General features: G+C 39.8%; 1 protein-coding gene across 2 annotated transcripts in view; it reads left to right on the top strand.

Annotated features, from left to right (window-relative positions):
• Positions 1-23396, top strand: part of fras1 (Fraser extracellular matrix complex subunit 1) — a 270430-nt gene that overhangs the window by 189796 nt on the left and 57238 nt on the right. For both annotated transcript variants that reach the window (XM_031305293.2, XM_031305292.2), the window contains exons 29-40: positions 1037-1196; positions 1516-1694; positions 7956-8072; positions 8893-9007; positions 10041-10178; positions 12696-12728; positions 14989-15120; positions 15470-15598; positions 16828-17075; positions 18739-18890; positions 20974-21136; positions 23263-23395. In XM_031305293.2, coding sequence (XP_031161153.1) covers positions 1037-1196; positions 1516-1694; positions 7956-8072; positions 8893-9007; positions 10041-10178; positions 12696-12728; positions 14989-15120; positions 15470-15598; positions 16828-17075; positions 18739-18890; positions 20974-21136; positions 23263-23395 — 1699 coding nt within the window. The remainder of the gene's footprint in view (positions 1-1036; positions 1197-1515; positions 1695-7955; positions 8073-8892; positions 9008-10040; positions 10179-12695; positions 12729-14988; positions 15121-15469; positions 15599-16827; positions 17076-18738; positions 18891-20973; positions 21137-23262; position 23396) is intronic.

Here is a 23396-nt window from a genome sequence, read left to right on the forward strand (position 1 = left end):
CCAGGCAGTATCCGTTTTTTATATAAACTATTTTTGACAGCTAGATGACTTTTAGATTCTTTAACTTCCAGATGTAAAATGTGGAGCTTCTGTTTACAGGATAAATTGGTGGGTTTTTATAGATGCCTAAGAAGTATGTCATACCTGTTTTTATTTAGGCAGCAGTGTGACACGGTGAGTAAGAGGTCCAGTTCAAATCCTCCCTGACAGCAGGCATCTTCCCTGCTAAAATGTGCTCACTGAATCATCCACCAGCAATGTGTGCTCTCTGCAGCTGATCCTTCTCTTTTTTCTTTGCTTTGGAGGGAGGGCGAGCCAGTGATGAGTTACTCTGTCACAGATCAATATAGCATCACAAAAATAAGTCTGATTTCAAAGTTGAGCGAAAGCACAGATTGATACATTACTATTTGGTGGAGCGGACTCTGGGCTTAGTGCTGCTGATTGACAGCTCAACAGCAGGCTCCTGGGACTCACAATCCAGAGGTTATAGCAGATGTGGATCCTGTGACAAAGTGACAGTGGTATCAGCTGCACCTGAGCAACAAAGTCTATTTTTATTTTATTTCTCTTTATACATCAATGCCTACAACACAGGTGTTTCACATGGGGTTTTTCAGTTTGAATAATACTCAACATATTGCTCAGTGTACTATGTTTAACAGTAAACTTAATTTGCTACTGCACCTGTGGCTAATTCAAGCTACCGTCCAGGTCATGCATGCTTATATACGTGATCCAAATACCTGCTGCCTGTTAAGCTCTGTCCAGAAAAAAAAAACCTGTGGCAAACTTGAGATAATATATTTTATTTTTCTAGTTTGATTGGTTTTAACTAACAAACCATCTTGTCAAAGTTTCACAAAGTTTTGGTGAAATTCACAGACAGAGTGAGGTTAGAAAATGAAAATCAGACCGTTTGATGTCGTTAATCTTCAAATAAATTAAAAGTGACGTTAAGCAGAACTTGCTATACCCAAAGAGAAACCAACCACAATGTTACAAGGCTTCAAATTTATATTTGTGTGTGTTTCAGGCTGCTGACTCTCCTCATGTGCTGTCTGTACCCATGACCTGGGTAAAGGAAGGAGGCTTGGTGCGACTGGATAAAAAATACCTGCTGGCGGATTACAAGGGAGTCGGCACCGATGGCATCATCTACACCATCCTCGTTTCAGATGGACAACCTAAATATGGTACAAACTCACTAACACTGAGAGATTAACTCTAACACTATGAGATTCACTTCAAAACAGGCTCTTTGATACTTTAAAGATCTGGAAGATTGCATCTCAAGTGGCTTGTCTTCTTTTCAGAATATCAATGTATCCGATTAGCCAGTTCAACTTGAGTATAAATAGCATCTGATCAACTCCAATAACATTAATCCTGACTGTGAGCCAAGATAGAAGCCCTAACACCTTAATTCTGGTGGGATGTGATTCCAGTCATTATAATAATTCATGTATAATACATGAGAGAAACATTTCATTACCTCCACCTTTTCTGTCTCAGGTGAAGTGGTGCTGGTGTCCATGCCAGCTGACGGCCCGCCAGAAGGCTGGCGCCCCTCACTAACCGACGACCGAGGCTTCACTCCCACAACTTCCTTTACTCAGCAGGACGTCAACGACGGCACCGTCTGGTACCGCCACTTTGGCAGCAGCACCAACAGCGACTCTTTCCAGTTCCGGGTTAGTGCTGATTCTTACCGTACACCCCATTTACACTGGACATCCGTCTCACTGGTGTCTGGTTCAATGAATATGCTTCAACTTTACTGTGACACAAAGCATACTTTCATGCTACAAGTCTGTTTTTTTCTGACCTTTTGAGTGCACAACTACAATAATTGTGTATTAATTTAGGCTCGTGCAAATACAAAGTGAAAACTTAAATCGCTTATGTCATTACTTTCCTTCACAAGTGTAGAAGTGATCTCAGTAAAGTAAGGCAAGGCAAGGCAAGGCAAGGCAAGGCAGCTTTATTTGTATAGCACATTTCAGCAACAAGGCAATTCAAAGTGCTTTACATGAAAACAGATTAAAAAATTTAAAACAGATAAAATACAAGAATCAACAGGGCAATTCAAAGTGCTTTACATGAAAACAGAATAAAAAATTTAAAACAGATAAAATACAAGGATAAAAGTTACAGTGCAGTATAAGAAATGAAACATTAAAGAGCAATTAAAACAGTTAAATATATAAAAGCAGATAAAATAGGAATTTCTCTTTATATGCTTATATAGATTGTTATACAGTGTCAACAATGCAACTTCAGTCTTTGTTTGTACTTAGTGTTCCATTTTTACCAATATGACAAACATCTCAAGCAGTCCGGTCCATATTTTTCCAACCATCTCACCCACAATGGGCCCAGATGCTTCGCATGGCTTTGAGCTTTCATTACTCATAATAACAGAAGCTAGTATACTTTTTCCTTACAATGTGATCGTCACCACAAGGCTCGGCTCTTTTTTCGGCAAACCTTGTAAAAACCCGGTACAGCCCTGCAGACAAAAACCTTTCAGTAGTCAAGAACTTTTTCCTAAACTATCTTATTTCCTTCTGCAGTCTGTCTCTAAATAGACAGGGACCCCCTTGGAGTATGTTAGTCTATTTGTATTTAGGCCTTCTGTCTAATTTTAGTTAGTTTTCTTCTTCTAACTCTTGATCAGCCCGACGTCTGACTCTTCTGTTATTCCCTTGCCATGCTGTGTCAGAGAATTAATCAGATATATGCCCGTTTCTGCAAGAGAATGTCACTTGTAATCATAAATCCATTTTTACCAATATGACAAACATCTCAAGCAGTCCGGTCCATATTTTTCCAACCATCTCACCCACAATGGGCCCAGATGCTTCGCACGGCTTTGAGCTTTCATTACTCATAATAACAGAAGCTAGTATACTTTTTTCTTACAATGTGATCGTCACCACAAGGCTCGGTTCTTTTTTCGGCAAACCTTGTAAAAACCTGGTACAGCCCTGCAGACAAAAACCTTTCAGTAGTCAATAACTTTTTCTTAAACTATCTTATTTCCTTCTGCAGTCTGTCTCTAAATAGACAGGGACCCCCTTGGAGTATGTTAGTCTATTTGTATTTAGGCCTTCTGTCTAATTTTAGTTAGTTTTCTTCTTCTAACTCTTGATCAGCCCGACGTCTGACTCTTCTGTTATTCCCTTGCCATGCTGTGTCAGAGAATTAATCAGGTATATGCCCGTTTCTGCAAGAGAATGTCACTTGTAATATAACAAATGAACAGTTATTTAAAGAAAGGCAACATCAAATAGATAGGTCTTCAGCCTTGATTTAAAAGAACTGAGAGTTGCGGCAGACCTGCAGTTTTCTGGGAGTTTGTTCCAGATATGTGGAGCATAGAAACTAAACGCTGCTTCCCCCTGTTTAGTTCTGACTCTGGGGACAACAAGCAGACCTGTCCCAGACGACCTGAGAGGTCTGGGTGGGTCATAGTGTACTAGCAGATCAGAAATGTATTTAGGCCCTAAACCGTTTAGTGATTTATAAACCAACAAAAGTATTTTGAAATCAATTCTTTGAGGCACTGGAAGCCAGTGTAGAGACTTCAGTACTGGAGTGATGTGATCCACTTTCTTGGTCTTAGTGAGGACTCGAGCAGCAGCGTTCTGAATCAGCTGCAGCTGTCTGATTGATTTTTTAGGGAGACCTGTAAAGACTCCGTTACAGTAGTCTAGTCTACTGAAGATAAAAGCATGGATACGTTTTTCCAAGTCCTGCTGAGACATAAGTCCTTTAACCCTTGATATATTTTTAAGGTGGTAATAGGCTGACTTTGTAATTGTCTTAAGTACAGAGAAGAAGCACTACAGCAATGGGACTTCAAAAATGGAAGTAGGGTATCATGATTTGAAGAACAAAGAAAAGCTCAATGCAGAGTTTCAACAGTGTTAAAATGTGCTCATTCAGTTGCACTATTCTAATTATTGACAAACCACATGTATTTACTGAACTTATAAACTCAATAGTAAGATACAAGATGTAATAAGTATGATAAACTAGACATAAACATATGCCAGATGAATTCTGAGATCACCTACAGTAGACCATTATATGAAAAAGTTTTTTTTTTTAAAACGGAGGAATACACTTTGGGGACAAACACGACAAGGTTGTTGTTTTTTTTTTTCCTACTGAGTGTGTAGCATACTGTACTTAAAAATATATACGCTGTGACAAGAGGAAACCTCAGGGGGCTGATAAGAACGTCTCACCCTGGAATCAAAAAGAGGTGGAGATGGTGACTTGAGTGTTCTTTGAAGTTCACACTCGTACTCTTGTTTCCATGTTCTCTTGTGTTTACCTCTTCTCTCCTTTTCTTCTCTAAATGTCTCCCTCTGGCTTGATTTATTTCATCCCCCTTCCTCTTTCTCTCATTTATCTCTGTCTGTCTCTTTCACCTCCATCTGCATCTACTGTTCCTTCTAATATTTTTCTCATAACCATGAAATTGTATCTATAAAACGTTGTGGTTTATAGGAATCTGTACAAACTGTTCTTCAGCCTCTGTTTTTTATTATCTAAGTTACAGTCTGCTCATCACTCGGCAGTTGTTTTACCAATCACATAACTGTTTCTGGGTATTAATGCAGGCAACAATTCGGCACGTGTCTCCATTCTTTGTTCTTTCCCACTTATTTTTCTCCCAACTCTCCTTTAAGTGTGTTCACTGTGGATTTCTTCTACTTCAGTTCAGACCTTGGCACCAAACTTCCTGTGTGACTCATAGGCATTTAAAATCAACCCATAGCGACTTATCTTGTTTTGGGTTAATGACCCCAAATTACATGCAAATTGGCTCCAAATCCGAGAAAATCCCAGTAAAACCGATGCAGCATTCATCACGCCTTAGTTAGAGCATTTTCATGGCAGTCTCTGCTTCACCTCGACTCCATTAAAAAAAAAAAAAAAGAGGCAGCCAAGAGCTTGTAGCTACATCTAATCATTTCTCTCCCTCCGTCTAGCCCCCCACATCTTGGCTTCATCCATCAGGGCAAATGTGTTTCAATTACACAGTGCTGGATTCAAATTAAATTCTGAAGTGTCCCATTATTTTGACGGGAAGCAGAAAAGCAGAGGAGGCGAGGAAAAGCGTAACCAATTGCAAACTGAACTTCTGGAAGCATTTGTGCTGTTTGTCAGAGGTGGCGATTGAACGTGACGGTTAGTCAGGGTGGTATTATTGTCCTCTGATGGTTTTTATCCAAGTGTGTGGCACCTACTTAGAACTGATGGATTTGAAATTCTTTCTGCTTCTGCAACTTGGTCTCTGCAGCTGAAGGAAGCGGGCTGCACAGCACTTTAGACTCTTGCACTGATGTGTTATTTTGCTAATCAGAGACATCATCTTTTTACTGTCACTGAATAATCAATATTTTACTAGAGCTGAAACACCACCTTTAATAAATCCAGCTGACTCAGCACTGACTCTTATGGTAACAGCATTACTTGTGATTGGTGGCGCTGACTCCAGGCTTCATGCTGGTGTTAGATTACTTCTGACTGACAGAGCTGACTACAACTTCTTGAATTTTCTCCCCCCCTCAAATGCCACCAAACGCCACTGATGTGACAGGAACAAGCAACAGCAGAATAAGTAAGTGCTGACAAAAATTGGCTTTTAGGAGGAACAACCAAAGCTGCTGCTGTTACGTATGTACATCAGGGGACAAAACAAGTTCAGGCTACATATTGTGGAGAGGTTTGAGTAAGAGAAATAGAGCACCGCTAGCGGTTTGAAATAAAAGTTGAAACAAAAAACGGTTTACTTTAAGCAGCGTGGGCGGAAAGGAGCAGAGTTTTTACTCCAGTCAGGAAGGCAGAGCGGATCGAACTGATTCACCAGCTTATCCGTCACCTATTGGCAATTCATTTAACTTCATTTTAATTTCAAATTTTAAATCAACAAAAGTACAGAGGTCAAAGGTCATGGCCTCAGCACAGTGCTGGAGAGAAGAAGAAGAGCTGAGAAAAGGGGGCAAACTTTTTCTGTTTATGAAGGTGGATTTCTTTTACTGAAGGTGGAGCTCTTTTCTTCGAGTGCGGAGCATCATAATACACATAATTAGGTATGTGACGCAACTTTGGCTACATCTACACTACTATTCAATTTTTAAGCGGCGTTTTGAGACAAAAACCATCAGTTCAGTAGCAGAACTAATCTCCGTCCATAATAACACATCTGACAACGCATATCACATTCACTGAGCATGGGCGTGATGGTGTAAACAGGAAGCAGATTGTCTGATGTTAGTCTGCGGTTAAAAATCCTGAATGTATAAGTTGAAAATACAGAAAATACTTTGGAGAAAGAACAACAATGGCGAAAAGTAAGACTAGGGATTTATTTGCTTGGACCGATGACAAGGTGGAATTATTACTGAAATGTATGTTAGCCTAACCGATAAGACTGACTGACGTGCATTGTTGTTTCCAAAGGTCTCCGTTTGTGCCAGTCCAGACTACAAAGCAACCCTTATATTTTCAAACCAAAACGGGGGCTGCAGTTTCCAAATGTCTCCGTTTTAGGGGCTCGGAAATGTTGGAGTAGTGTGGACGGTAGGCGTAAACGTAGCAAAATATATTTGTTTTAAACCCAAACGTAGTAGTGTACATGTACGCTATGTCATGGCAGGTGTATTGCTCAGGACCCAAGGAAGTGCAGTGTGAGTGTAAAGTTTATGAGATGAGCGATTCTAAAGAAAGCTACAAGCAGCAATACCACAGCCTAAGCAATCGACCCGTTTCAAACAGACATGTTTTGAACGGGCACTGCACTAGTCTTTTAGCCTAGAAATCTAGACGCACCCTAGCGGCAGCAAATGTAATTTGCAGCCAGGGTCGTCTAGCAACTCTCCGTTAGCTTGCGAGCTGGAAAAAACAGCGGTCTTTCGAATCGGCTTTGGCCGCGACTCTGGAAGACTTGGAGTTAAGCACTAAAGTCATCTTGATGTGGGTCTGGCTTGTCAGGCTACTAGTTGTTCTTAAAGCAGGAAATGTCACTAAAACATTTTTCAGAGTGACCTAGAATTCTGGGTGTTTGGAAAAGAGGAGACATTATCATTATTTTTAATTAACTTCACAGGAAGGTCAGAAGGTTCAGAAACAGCTGTCACCCCGCTGAGCAACCTGCTGCTTAAAGACACTGTGAGGCTCCTTCTGTGTCCTGTTATGCACTTTTGAAACAGATTTTTATGGATTTTACAAAGTCATTTCAAGGTAATCAGGAGTGTAGTTACTTCAGTAAGAGAAATAATATTCATTAATATTCTTGTGGTTTTCACAATGATTCATGGAATAAAACAGAACCTCTGTGGTTCCTCCCTGCAGCGCAGCCTGATGCCCGGTTCACTTTTTTGTTGTCGCAGTTAGAAACCGTTTTCATCACATCTGTTGTATCTTACTCCTGGTGATTCTCAAGAGCTGTCATCAGCTCCGTCGCTCAGAAATAATGTTTCATAGACAGAGTCAGTTTGCAGCCGAACAAAACCGACATTTAATGAGATACTTTGTAGAGAAAGACTTCAAACTTCAAGGTAAGAGACGTTAAGAGTGAGTGGAGGATAAAGAGAGGAGAAGAGGTGTGTTGATTATAGTTTCGGTTACACTTTACTTGAAGGTATCTACATAAGAGTGACATGACACTGTCATGAACGTGATAAACAAATGTCAGTCGGTTTTTGTCATGACAAGTTATGGTTATGGTTAGGGTTAGGGTTAGGGTCCATGTGTCATGACTGTCATGACAGTGTCATGTGTTCATGACAGTGTCATGTCACTCTTATGTAGATACCTTCAAGTAAAGTGTTACCATATTTTCTACAATATTTAAATCTCTAATATAAAGAGTGTGTGTGTGTGCGTGTGCGTGTGCGTGTGCGTGTGCGTGTGCGTGTGTGTTTATGTATGTGCAGGTTTCCACAGAGGCAGCCCCGGTCATACAAAGTGATGCCCGGACCTTCACTATAGGAGTCCTGCCTCAGATGCCAGGATTCCCCCAGCTGGCCCCCGACTGTGACCTACAGGTCACGGTAAGGGATTTAAAACAACTTTTAAATAGTAATGCATGCATGCATGTCCTGGAAAACAATGGGTTATATAGGGGAATTTATATTATTTTAATCTTTTTTTCCAAGAAGATTAATCAGATGTGATCCAGTTATAGGACACACAGTTCTCCATCTGTGGCTCATGCCCCTTCCCACCTCCTAAAGTAATAACCCACTGTCCTGGCAAATATAATTGTGTTTATAACATATATAATATGTACATGGTCATTGTTGGATTACATTCTCAGAGCTCAATTTAAAAGTCACACACATTCCGAATTCAAACTCTGAGAACTCAACAGCTTTTGGCCCTACTAACCTGTCAGTAATAATTTATGGTGTGCAGAAACTTTAATGGCCTTTTTACTTGTTGAAAATTCCATTAACAGAATTTTTATTAATTCTTGAACCTGGAAATCCTAATCTGCTCCATTTTGCTCACTGAAGTCAGACTGACCTTGGTTTGCTGTATTTCAGAGATATTTCAGTGTTACCATTAACACAACAACATTTTTTTTTTTATTAGAAAATATGAATCTATATATTTCAAAATTACCTGGAAACCTCCTTGAAAATAGCTACTGGTTGTGCGTTTTTTATTTTTTTATTTGTTAGTACATGATCAAATGAGGCGTATCACAGTATCAGAGTTGGAGGATATAGTAGCTCTTGTTTCACCTCTGTTCTTACCTCAGTGTGTGTGTGTGGGTGCGTGTGTGCGTGTGCGTGTGCGTGTGCGTGTGTGTGTGTGTGTGTGTGTGTGTGTGTGTGTGTGTGTGTGTGTGTGTGTGTGTATTTGCAGGCTCTGGAGGATCGGGTGACGGAGATATCGCCTTCAGCTCTGTCCTTTATCGACTCTGAGACTCCCAGTGAGAAGCTCATCTACAACATCACCAAACCTCTACCGCAAGGACAAGGTCAGCAACACACACACAGACACACACACATACACACACACACACACGCTGAACTTTTCCCTCATAATGTGAAATAGATTAAAAGGAATAAAATCTAAGTTGTGTCAGGGGGCAGGAGCCTGATAATTAGACACAGTGAGTGAGCTTCTGAGCTTTTGCTTCAGAACTGAAGCAGACTGAGAGAAGTATTGTGTTAAGCTACACTGTTCCTCATTAATCACTCAATTATTTTAAGTGCCCACGAGCAAGGCGCTGTGATCCATAGCTTGCAGCGATAAAGCTGCTAACTTTGTCCTTAGCAGATTTCTGGTATGAAAGTGGAAAATGTATTCCTGGAAAACAGTTTTCCATGTACTAATAAAGGTAACTGTTACACACATTAAAATGATTGTATGATTAATTTAGGGGAGCTTTAGCTTTAATGGCTTGCTCAAGTGGATGCTTTTCCCAGCTGGAAAAGAGAAAGCCAATACGAGCCAAAAAACTAACGAACCTATTGTTCCATCAGCCTGCTTCAGTGGCATCAACACATTCTAAAGTTATTGAATTAATGTCTTTCAGTCTGGACTTGAATGAGTGTTGATTTCCTTTTTGCTGAATGTAATGTGGCGTTTAGAATTGGAGCCATTAATTTTAGCATCGAACCATCTGACAAACCGACTGGTTTGTCATTTTCAACTCTCCGTCTAATAAAAGGGAAAAACGATTTAAAATGGGTCATATTCATCAACTATTGGACAGATAAATGTGTGTAGGAATCATTTTGAACACAGCCAATACGGGGGAGGACAGAGTCAGATTAAACTCCAGCGTTTGTCATTAACATTGTATTTTCTGAAATTAGATTTGAGATGTTCTGAGTGTAGTGTTATCCGTCCAAAAAACTGTGGTTCTTTGGCTCTGTCTGCTGAGCAAATTAGATTATTTGTGTCTCCCAGAAGAGCTTCCCCAAGTCTAAATCTAATACTCCAGCGGAGAGCAGATAAAGGAGTAATTCCTCCTCCATCGTTTGAAGTAATTCTCTTGTCTTCAGGTGCGATCGAGCATCGGGACAGACCAAACTCACCGGTGAAACATTTCACTCAGGCCGACGTCAACAATGGCAAGCTCATCTATAGACCACCGCAAGCCCCTTCACACCTCCAGGAGCTCTACCAGTACTCATTTATTGGTGAGACACACATGCACACACTCACATACCTACAAGTCCAAACCTTATGTAACATAAGTGTGATCCAAAGTAATGTGATTAATACAAGCATTAAAGGAACACGCCAACTTATTGGGACTTTAGCTTATTCACCGTATCCCCCAGAGTTAGATAAGTCCATACATACCCTTCTCATCTCCGTGCGTGTCGTAACTCTGTCTGACGCACCCACCGCTAGCCTAGCTTAGCACAGATCCTGGAGATAACCGGCTCCAACTAACCTACTGCTCCCAATAAGTGACAATATAACAACAACATGTTCCTATTTACATGTTGTGATTTGTATAGTCACAGCGTGTACAAATAACAAGGTCACATGTGACATAGCCGTCTTCTAACCGTATACATACTGGGAACTATATTCTCAGAAGGTGAAGCACTGCTACTTGGGCGGAGTGATTTGCTCACAGCACCAGAGCACTGGAGTTCGCTCAGAGTTGGAGTAATAATCACTCCGCCCAAGTAGCAGTGCTTCACCTTCTGTGGAGAATAGTTCCCAGTATGTATATGGTTAGAAAATGGCTGTGTCTCATGTGACCTTGTTATTTGTACACGCTGTGACTATACAAATTTTCGCGTTATTTTGTCACTTATTGGGAGCAGTAGGCTCCAGGATCTGTGCTAAGCTAGGCTAGTGGTGGGTGCGTCAGACAGAGTTACAACACGCACGGAGATGAGAAGGGTATGTATGGACTTATCTAACTCTGGGGGATACGGTGAATAAGCTAAAGTCCCAATAAGTCGGCGTGCTGCTTTAATACAAGCATACATACACTACAACTTTCAGCTCCTGTATAATGCACTGATTTAATTTAATTAGGAGAACTTTGGGTAATAGTGTGCCAGTTGGTCAGCTTGGTAATTACTGTAATGAGAATGTCCAAAGTTGCCCAAAATCCATCAGTGTTTGTTGGCTTCAGGGAGTAAAGTATTACAAAGTTGGTATCAAACATGTAAAAAACAATCAGTAATGAGAAATTGTTTTCTCTTTTGTTTTGTTTTATTAAATTGCCTCTGGATGTTTACATTCTGAAATGCAATTTAATTAATCTGAACTGGCTACAGTGGCCAGCTCTCTTTTTTGAATTGTTTCAGCCGAGCAGCCACATTTTGATCTGCAGCTGCGCGGTCTGCCGTCACCAACCAAAAGCACTTTCTTTAGAGACAAAATAAGCAACCCCAGCTTCATAACACTGCCTCAGTTTTCACATACCACTTAAAACCAGTGGATTTAGCCCCCACTTGTTATTTTCAGGTGATTTACTACTATAGAGCTGTATATGTCACTCACTTTGGTGTTTCGTTAAAGGGGCAGTCCACTGATTGTATGTCAAAGTCAAGCTTTGTGTCGTAAAGATCTGGATCTGGCTAGTGTGTGCATTTGTTTTTGAAGCAAGTGAAAGAAAGACGCAACTTATTTTTAATAATATTTTACTTTTTTAACCCTTGTGTTGTCTTCCCGTCTACAGTTTTTCTGGGTCAAAAACATTTTGGTCGTCTTATTCGACACCTTTGTCACTTTTCCTGACATTTTTTAAGCTTTTCACAACATTTTTTATCATGTTTTTGTCGATGTGCTTTGCACTTTATTTGACGTTTTTGTTGTTTTTTTCCCAACATTTTTGTCACTTTTTTCAACATTCTTTTATCTGTTTTTCTTCAAATTCTATAAAATTGAACACCCAAATTGAATGAAAGTAGTGAACTGATCATTTAATTTACTTGTGAAGAGCGCTGTATGGAACCATTTTTTGTTTGAAAGAAACCCAAATTTCTGATGTGGAAACTTCATGAAAATGGGTGAAATTTGACCCGAGGACAACAGGAGGGTTAATGTAAACATAGGCTCTTATGGTCTGCATGCTGTAAATGGTTTTGTCCCATTTTGCGGGGAATCAAACCGGGGACAGGTATTAAGAATAACTATATTGAAATAGCTAGTCTCGTTTGCTTATGTAGGTCCTATAGAGGCATCAGTATTTAATTGATACTGTTTCATAACCAGTTAAATACTCCTTGTAGCTACTTTAAAGTTTGGTTTCACTTTTTCATGTCAGTCATTCTGCAAAATATTTATTTTTTATTCTGCCCTACATTTTGAAATCCTGAATCATACTATCGCCAAGCTATCAACAATAAACTCGATGAATATTTTGTGTTCCTGTTTTAAAAACGATCTGGGGGCGGGTGAGACTTTTTCAATATCAATTTTAGCCGTTTTTAAGAGAAGCACCTTCCAAAAGATAATCCAAGGTGAAGGATGACTTTAGTTTCTCTTAATCTGGGTTTGTGGAGCTCCAGAGAAAAGCTTTGCATCAGTAAATCATCTACATTGCCTTCTGACTTTTATGCATTATAGCATCATCCGTTCAATTTTTATGTTCACTGCAACGCCCTGTCAGCTCTGCCTGAATCCCCTGTTTTTCTCTTTTATCACCTCACAGCTTTAAACGTTTTTTTTCCTTCTAACCCCTACAGGTCTGCCAGAGTCACTGAGCGTCTATTTCACAGGTAAATACGTCAACTTCCTCAATTTAGAGAAGAAGTGGAGGCAAATAGTTTCCTCTCTCCTCTTTCCTACATCCTACACTTTTTTCTTCCACCTGCTCTCTTCTCCTCTCTTCGCTAAATCCTCTCCATCCTCAATCTTCTCCTCCTGGCTACTCCCACCTACCCTTGATAACTCTGACTGCAATATTTCTCTTCTCTTTCCTCAATCTCCGCTCCATCGCTTCTTTTCTCTCCCCTTTCCCCTCTACTTTTATCTCTGTTGTGTTTTCATCTTTCTTGTTGTGGCATTTCATTTTTTCTTACTTAATTCTCTCCCCTCTTCTCTTCTTGCTCCTCTTCTCTGACCTCATTTTCTCCTGTTCTCTTCCCACCTTTGATTTCTTCTTTCTCTTCCTTCATGTCTCCTTTCCCGTTCTTTAAATCTTTGCCATAAATGTCATTTCTCTTTCCTCCCCTTTTTTTCTCTCATCTCAAGCTTCCTCTCTTCCTCCCTGACTCCTTTGCTTTTTCTCATCTCTTCTCCAAGCTATTGCTCTCATCTCCTCTCTTTTACCGTCTTCTTCTGCACACTAAATCCCTCCTCTCTTCCCCTCTTCATTACCCCTATACTTTTTATTCTTCATTTCACTTCTGTCACTTCACTCTTTGTTACACTTTCGCACTTATCTGTCTCGACTGTGATCTTCAGATCCCCTGTGATTTTCTGTTCTGGCTCTTTGACCTCTATCCTGATAACACCAAGTCTTCTCTGTTTACTGTACGTTAGATAAAGTGCTGCTGCACCCAGCCTCAATCCTCAACAGAAGCTGTTTGGGAAACAAGTGTTTAGGGGTGTTCAGAGATGTCACCAAACTGCTTTTCCCTTTAGTGAAGACCTTGAGGCACACACACACACACACACACACACACACACACACACACACACACACACACACACACACACACACACACACACACACACACACACACACACACACACACACACACACACACACACACACACACACACACACGATCCAAGCTTCACTTTTGTCTTTAAAAGGAAACTTTCTATATATTTCTACTCCATTACTGTACATTTAAGAGAGAAATATTGTACTGAAATTAGTTCTCAATTAATCAGCAAAGTTCTGGCAATATTCAAGTTGGAAACTTTCCATTGGAATTTATGGGAATAATGTGAATAAAACGAAATACATAGATAGAAACAACCCTTCACCAAACCATAAGATAATAATAAACCCTTCTAATAGAAATTAATCAAATTCAATTATTTGACTCATTTAACATTGTATTGAACTTCCATTGAACAAAATGAAAAATACATTCCCTATGACCCCCTCCAAAATAAAAGACTTCTTTCTAAAAAAAAAAAAGAAATCTTCTCAGGCCTCCGTATCCTCTACATGGACTTCCTTCTTGTCAGATTTCATTTGTATTTTACCCCCTAGTAAGTTCACTATATACAATTCTTATATTGGAATTGTGAAAAAATATGTTTTTTCCAAAAATTCACAAGCTTGAAGGGAAACTTCCATATTTTTTTATCTGGACCCTATTTTTAATAAATACCCTAGATTCCCTTTAACTTCCCTTCATAAATTTAGGGACGTTGAACGACCCTTTGCAACCCTATATTCACAGCCCTACACTACATTAATGGCTACTTCTATTTCAGTGAAATGCGCAAACATTTCACTGGAATAAAATGTGATGCAGATACTTTTTTGCTCTGTCAATCTTATGAATCTTATGATTGATATCCAAATGTGATAATTGGCTTGCTGTACTTTCTTGGTTCGTTAAATTTGTCTTGTGTAGAAGTGACAAGTGCAGCCAATAAAGCCAAAAAACATTGAAACCATTTGGTGAGTGTAACAGGTTTCCACCTGAATCCCTAATAAATTGTTTCAGCAGTTTGGGTAATTGATTCTTTGAGATTTTTAATTACAGCTCCTGTCATCCTATGTTTTTTTCCTTTCTTTCTTTCTTTCTCTTATTAATGATCATATTAATAATCTTGTGTTTAGTGATTCGTCTTGAGGAAGCTGATGAGGTTCTTTTTTTCCTCCCAGTTTTACTCTTTTATAAAATGTTCCTCAGTAATTGATCTAGGCAGATAATTAGCATCTAAGGTGTGTGTTTGTTTCAAAAAGTATTTTCTTATTTGATTCATTTCCTTATTCTTGTGTGTGTTTCTCTGCCTTTTGTCTGCGTGTTTTGTGTGTACACTTTTTAAATTGTTGTATGTGTGTCTCAGTGACGGACGGTGAACACACCACTCCTGAGTTGGACTTTGCCGTCCTGCTGCTGTCGAACCATCAGCAGCCACCAGTGTTTCAGGTCCTGGACCCGCTGCTGGAGGTCAGCTTGGGAGGACAGGCCTCCATTGGTAAGAGAAGAATAGACACACACACATGCACACACACACACACACACACACACACACACACACACACACACGCGCTTCCAAAAAGACAGCCTGTGGTGAAGAGATCCAGTAAATGATGAAGTGGTCTGTGTGAGGTAATGAGCTCTGAAGTACAACCCTGTTGAGCAACAATACTGGAGAAAGAGCTTTGTGTGTGTGAGTGTGCAGCCTGGTACAGACAGTACATTTTCTCCTTCTCCTGCTTCATCTCTCTTAACGCTCCTGTTCTCCTGTTTGTGTGTGTGTGTGTGTGTGTGTGTGTGCGTGTGCGTGTGCGCGTGTGTGTGTGTGTGTGTGTGTGTGTGTGTAGGCGGTCAGCAGCTGGCAGTGAGCGACGCTGACACGGCTCCCGATGAGCTGGAGTTTGAGCTGGTTGAGGGTCCAGTCCATGGAGAGCTGGTTAAGACCGATGGCAACACACACACCAGCATGAGCAACGGTGAGATAATACACACACATAACTAAGGGTGACCCCGAATAGTCAAATTTTGATGCTTCGATCGAAGGAGCCTGACTTGACTGCCAATCTCACAGTCAAATCTTCGCAGAGGCATTATAAAACAAGGATCATGCCGTTTTTGGATATATGGGGGGTGCTCAAGTTGGATTTTACATATAACTACCTGTTTTCTCCCGATAAGTTATTATACAGCATATTGTGATATAAATATCAACATATAATGCTGTCAATAAAAATGTGCAAAGAAAGAAGCTTTTAATACATCTTTTTTTTTTACATCTGAATAAATCCAACCACCACATGACAGATTTAAGTTTCACTTTCTATTATCCGTGCCCGCGGCAGGGATTTAAATCTTGAATTGAAAATATCTGGGAAAAGAAAATGTAAAGTGTGGGTGCACTCTGAAATAGTAAAAGATGATCCAAAGTAAGATGCAAGTTGTGTCCCACCGCCCATACAGGAGCAATCCGTTCGCCCCAATGATCACCACATCCTGCCCCTCAGACCAGCAAGCCGCGGCGATATATGCAACGTTTGCGTTTGTGGCAGAAAAACATGATGACAAGAGGATTGTAAAAGAAGTATAGACCGCGCGCAGCAGGACAGACTTTTGCTCTGTGCGCTCCGCTTCTCGTCACTGGGGGAGCGTGCCAGCTGCTGACTGCTTGAGTGACTCGCACGCGGTCCTAACCTCTTTCAATTAATCTTCTCCACCCCTGCAACAACTATACAATAAGGAGCTACAGAGTTTAATTACAAGGGATGCAAAATCTGATTGGACGAACGCCGTGCTTGAGCTATGTTACCGGTTGCTGGTTGCACGGCGTTCGTTGTTCGACTGGTCGTGACTGTTTTCCCAAGATGGCGCCCGCCTGTATATTTGTGACTTTTTGTCTATCTTTATAAACTATCTTTTTAATAATCTGTCTGTACACTTACAAAGTTCTCAACGCTTCGGTTTATGTGTAGGGACCCTCATTATGCTACCGTGGAAATGTGGTGCTATTTTGAGCCTTGTTAGTGGTATAGAAATAGCGATTTCTTTTTACTTTACCCGTGCCCCTAAAACTGGTCACATGCGATTAGCATGAAAACATATCCCAGACAACGGTCGACTCGGTACACATGTGTTATTAACCCCTAGGTTCATTTTGCGCTGGATTTGTCCTTTAATGTCTCCATTCACACCTTCTCCATCCTTTCAGGTGACATCTTCACCTTCAGCGACATCACTCGTAACGTTCTGCTCTACCGACACGCCGGCCTCACCACCCAGGACGACGCCATCACCTTCTCTGTAAGCGACGGCATCTCCATGGCGACCACAGTGGTGACGGTGGCGGTGCTGGGCGCCGGGGGCGACGGGCCCCAACGTGACCCGGCAGCCACTCTGTCGCTGGAAGTGGGCGAGAAAAGCAGCACCGTGATCAGGCGCTCACACCTGGCTTATACTGTGAGTTAAACAGAGATGAGTGACGGCTATAACTGAGATAGTAGTGTTTTCTTTTGGTTTGAAGATGAGATAAAGTGTTGTTTTACATTTTTCTTCAACACATTGAGTCATTCAAGCTGCTATTTCAGGTTTTGTTTTGGAGAAAAATGCTAGTAAAACCGAGCAAGCTTGGCATTGGACACCAGTAGATATAAAGTTTGTTTTTAAATATATCAGATCATACATTCGGTAAAAATATATAGATCTGTATTAAAAAATATTTTATACTTTTATCAAAAAACAACCAACACATTCTTCCTGTCACTTTTTTATAACAGGAAGCAGCAAATCTTCCTCTCCTGGGTCTATGCAAGCTTAGCAAATGCTGTGAAATGTAACATACTGTACATACCATTGAAGTACATTATACCTTTGTTTACCCTCTAGCATTCCCAAATGCATTTTACATTAGTATTTTACCATTAAAGGTGCAGTAGGTAAAACTTATAAAACTAACTTTCTGTCATATTTGCTGAAAATGCCCCTATGTTCCAGTAGAACTACATGAAGCAGGTCATTTAAACAAGAATCCGGCTCCTCTGGCAACACCTACAGCCTGTAGTGTGATTCGCAAAAATCCACAGCTCCCTGTTCAGATGCACCAATCAGGGCCAGGGGGGGTGTCTAACTGCGTGTCAATCACTGCTCATGCACACGTATTCCTTCTCCCTTGTGGGGGGAGGGGCTTAGGAGACCGTTTTGGGCTTTAGCAGAAAGGGGGGAGGGATTGAGAAGTTGTTGATATTCAAATGTTTCTGAAGTCCTGGATCTTCACAATCCTACCTACAGCACCTTTAACATATACATAAATTATCGCAGTGAGCTGTTATTGGTTATTGTTTTTTTTCTTCCTTTTCCATTAACTTCAAACCTGAAAATGAGGCATCTGTGTTCAGGTTTAACTTGTTTAACCATCAGCTGTAGACTATTGTTCTAATCTAAAGTATTTGTTAAATAAGGTGAACACACTTTAAGTATCTGCTTTGAGGTTTTTGTTGCCGTGTTGAATTTTGGAGCTCCGTAAAACGTTTTAAAGGTGCCCTGCCACACAAAACCGTTTTTACTTGCATATTTTGAAATATGTTAGGTCCATATGTGTTTGTGTTATGTTATGAATGTTAAAATGAACTGCTACCTCCTCTGTCAGCTCAAGCCACTGAAAAGAAATAAGCGGAGAAATCAGCCAATTACAAAAGCCGGTCAGTCTGACGTGGTGTTGCCTGAGCTCATTACTATTCATGTGCTCGCCCAGTTGCGCTGGGTAAAGGATGCTGATAGCCAGGCTCTCATTGGCTAGCTGTCAGCCAATCAGAGTCAAGCAGTTTAGCTCGTTGAATATTAATGAGAACTGGCACAAATCGAGCTGAGTCTTCCCGCAGGCTTTCTATACCACACTAGAATGGTTTGAAACAAGGTAACCAAGGCATTTTTTCCACCTAAAATGTTACAGAGTCCATGGTAGAACTTCAGACATTACCACAAAGTAATGAAATACGTGTGGCAGGGCACCTTTAATTAAGGAAGTGGATCATGTTATGCTCCTTATGCATCGCAGAGGCAGAATGATTTCATGATAGGAACGTTCTTTAAACTTGTAGTTGTTATGGTGTTTTGGCTCTCACAGGACATCACGTCCCCAGATGACCAGATTCAGATCCAGTTGGTGTCGGTGCCGATGTACGGCATCCTGACCAGGAGCCAGTCGCAGCAGGAGCACCAGGAGCTGAGGGAGTACTCCTCCTTCACCATGGAGGACATCAGCAAGCACAGGATCAGGTCGGAGGGAATACAGGCAGTCTGTTGGTCCTTTGAGCAAATGTTGGAGGGTTTAAGCAGTGGTGGAATGTAATTGAGTACATTTACTCAAGTACTGTACTTAAGTACAACTTTGAGGTACTTTGTACTTGAGTCTTTTCTTTTCATGCCACTTTCTACATCTACTCCGCTACATTTCAGAGAAATATTATACTTTTTACTCCACTTCATTAATCTGACAGCTTTAGTTACTAGTTACTTCACAAATTAAGATTTTTGCACACAAAACACACGTATACACACATGTAGTTTATAAAATACGATGTTTTATTGTAAAATAAACTACCCAATAATACACAGGCCTACAAGTCCAGCTGAAATGACTAGACGATTAAACACTTTGATTGACAGAACTGTTGTGATTGTTTCCCGTTTCTAAAATGTGAGGATTTTTCTGCATTGAGTACTTTTACTTTTAATACTTTAAGTACATTTTCCTGATGATACTTACATACTTTTACTTATGTAACATTTTCATGCAGGACTTATACTTGTAACAGAGTATTTTTTACAGTGTGGTATTAGTACTTTTACTTAAGTAAATGATCTGAATACTTCTTCACCACTGGGTTTAAGACACTGTAGACAATGTAGAATGAATTAATGTTACCTGAAGAGTTCATCAAACCAAAACCAAATATAAAGAAAAGGAGTTTTTTGATTTCCACCAGGGTTAGACTGATGTCATTTTTTTAGCTTATTTTGGTACTTCATGATCACACCTTGGAGAGATTTTAATCTTTTTTTTTGTTTAAAAAAAAATCTGTGACCAGAGAAGTCATTCCAATGGGATTTGGAAGTTTTATACTCAGCTTCAAAGGCAAGAGTCTCTAAAACTTGTAATGAAAAGCACCAAATAAGAATACCCTTGGATCAGCACAGGGTTTTAGTTTCCCATGATGGTTTAAATGCTACTTCAGAGGTTTATAAAAACAGAATATCAGCATAAAATATGCAGCTATTAACTAAAAATGACTTTCAAAAACCCTCCATTGTTTCCTGAAGCAGTCGTTGTATAAGCAATAAAGGTTTATGAGGGTCCATGGGAGAGAAGAGACTGAATTAGCCCCTTTTTAGTTCTTCATTTAAAAAAAAATGCTCAGAGAGTTCTGCTAACAGCTCCCCCATGATGACAACGTTTTTGAGAGCAGGAAAGAGTGATATGCTTTTGGTTTGCTGAAGCAATGACAGGATTTGTGAGCCTTTAATAAAGAGGTTGTTTCTAAAAGTTTGGTGTTGATTCCACTCTGTGAGAGATAAAAAGAGCTTTAAGGGTTCTTCACTCTGCAGTCGTAGCCGTGATCAATTTCTCTGATTGCAGCTTGAGTCGGTGGGGATCATGTTCCCCTCAGCATCACAGCAGAGGAATGGTAATGGCTTTGCCGTTGTCCTTCAATCTAACGTTTTTCCTCATGAGACGAGAGCCCTGTAAACATTAACGTTACCAAAATCCAGTAAAAAAAACAAATGAATTAGCAGGAAATAATTTTGTATCCTTTCCACCATTACGTTCAGTGACTCAGCCTGTTGGCGTAAGCAATGCCAATTAGCATCACTCTGATATTACCTGTGAGAGGTACTAAGGCCCCATATGAGAGGAAAGATGAAACATAAATATTCACATTCTGCTTCATTTCCATAATGCAGCCCTGATTAGCTTTAGCGCAGGACAAACCTCCGTGGGGGCAATCTTCAAATTGCCTGTATTAGTTTTGTCTCTGTGGGGTTGGCTCGTACAAACAAGAGCCGGGAATTGTTTTATGAGAATTAAATAGGATTAGAGAAGAGTATACCGGTATGGATTTCAATTTTATTAGTGCTTTGCAGAGATTAGCAGCTGCATCGTTGTGGGAGGGCTAATGCAAAAGCTTTTCCAAGTCCTCTTATGAGTCCAGGATTAGACACATAAACAGATATTTATGTATTCATTAAAAGATAATTATTGTATCAAACAAATGAGTTACTAAACAACATGCACTCCATTTAACAGTTCTCTTTTTGGTTTTGGTTAGACAACAAATCTAACCAATATCTCCATCTACAGGTACATCACTTCCCTAGAGACGGGCAGCCAGCCAGTAACCGACATCTTCCACTTTGTTGTTTATGACGGAGACAACAATCGCCTTGACAACCAGATGTGCACCATCACCATCACCTCCACGCCCAGACAGCCGCCAGTAGTCACAGTCCGCAGCGGCATCAAGGTAGTCACACACTTATATACAGTACAGAAACACACACAAGCACAAAAACCTACAACACTCTCACAGGTCCAATTCTAAAAACATCCAAATATATAAACAATTACAATATTATGGCTGGTACAGTACATAAACAGTGTTATACACAAAAACTGCACACTTTTATTTCCCCTCCATTACCCTGCAGCTCATATGTAAGAGACTACAATCCTCAAATACTCTTTTTTTAGTGCAGCTCCCGTATTCAGAAGCAGTCATTAATGAGACAAACAAAGCAGAGGAAACCATTGCACACATGTTGTCCCTCAGATCAGACCAACCCTGTTAGTGAAAAATGTAACTAAGTACATTTACTTAAGTACTGTGCACATTTGAGGTGCTTGTACTTTACTTATTTTTTTCCTGCCTCTTTCTACTTCTAGTCAGATCAGTCGATTGATCAATAAGTCGGTTGACAGAAAATAAACTGCCAACTATTTTGATAAAAGCTTAAGTCATTTTTCTTCCAAAAATGGGACGATTTGCTGCTTTTCCTTTTAGTAATGTTAATAATTGTATGTATGTATTAGTAATAATGTTGTGGTTTGGGCTCTGGGTAATTGTGACGCCATTTCTCACTATTTTCACTATTTTTACAAACCAAACAGTCACAGCGGACATTTTTTTGCACTTGTACTTTTTAATACTTTTGAGTACATGTTCCTGATTTAAAAACTTTTACTTAATAATAATAACATTTCAATGCAGACCTTTAACCTGTAACAAGTATTGTTACAGTGTGCTATCAGTACTTTGACTGAAAGATCTAGTATAATAGTAATGGTTCCTCGATCACTTGTTAGTAAATATCTCTGTGCTAAAGGGTTTCTTTTTTTAAATGTATCTTTAAGTGAACACGCATCTTATGAAGGTGAACATAAGAATGCATCCTCTTAGTTTGAGATGGACTGTGGGTTTGATGCATAAGATACAACTGTTAATCTTCTAAGCTGAATATTGGGACTTTTCTTTCCTACTTGCTCATCAAATATCCATCGGTAACGTATCATCCTCATCCTCCATCGTTGCATTATTTTCCTTTGGCAGTTTAAAATGCGAAATATGTCTTGAAGGGAAAAAGAATGCACTAGTTGCTGGGAGGTGGTTATTTTGTAGTCGTAGACAGAGAAGAGAGAAAAAAATGTCCTTTTAAGTCAGAACAGTCTCAAAATACACAATACGCGCAGTAGTACTTCTCCAGTGGTACAGTACACCTGTTAACGGTTTTGGGAAACTAAAAAGAACATTGTAAAAGTGGAAGAAACTCTACAAACTTTTGCCAACTTTTTTTGCCGTTTAAACTTCCTCTTAGGATTTGGAAAAAAGTCTCAGATTTAGTTTTATAATTTCTGTATGGCAAAAAAGTCTTGACAGTAAAGTCGGAAGTTGAGGTATTCAACAGATAAATCAATAAACTATCAGATAATAGCAGATACGTTCTATTGGATTTTTCAGAATCAAATACATTTTTGGTGTTAATTTAGGAAGCTAGATGTTTTAATAATGATAGTTTTAACATGCAAAAGTCACTATGTGAATCAGCACTCTGTATAAAATGGGACTAAATGTTTAATAACCATCAGTTACAATTATTGAAACATGTTAACAAAAACCTTTTCATTGAATCCTTTTTTGCTGGTTATTGATTCACTTGTTGGACCTGTTATTTCAAAGGCTATTCTTGTGGTAAATACCTTGTATTTAGCACAGTCTGTGCTATATCTTCCTGATCACTCCCTTTCACGGATTTTGAATGAAAGTATGTCATCAGTACATTAAGTCATCATTCATCTGTGTGCTGTGTTACTGTTACAGTTGCAACTATAGCTAACGTGTAAAAAAACAAAACCATTTAGAGAGAGTTGAGAGTTTTCACAGTTTTTTTTTCTGAGGAGGTAGGGAAAATAAAATATCTAACATGTCTTCTAATATCCAAATGTCTGATTATTCAGAGCCCAACCTTTATTTCTGTTACGAAAAACTAACCCTACAATCTGTCTACAACATTATCGATGCAGAAATGATCCGTAGAGCAAAAAACATGGGGACCAATCGACCAAAAGGACTTATTTTAGTATTTTGTTGTTCAGGTCCAGGCAGGCGGCCGAGTGCAGCTGTCTACCAATCACATCATGGTGTCGGACTTGGACACGCCCAGGAAGGACCTGCTGGTTTGGCTCGTCAGTCGTCCAAAGTACGGCTTCATCGAAAACACCAACAGAGG

The sequence above is a fragment of the Sander lucioperca genome, chromosome 2 (genome assembly GCF_008315115.2).
Source record: "Sander lucioperca isolate FBNREF2018 chromosome 2, SLUC_FBN_1.2, whole genome shotgun sequence".
In the NCBI taxonomy this organism is placed as follows: domain Eukaryota; kingdom Metazoa; phylum Chordata; class Actinopteri; order Perciformes; family Percidae; genus Sander; species Sander lucioperca.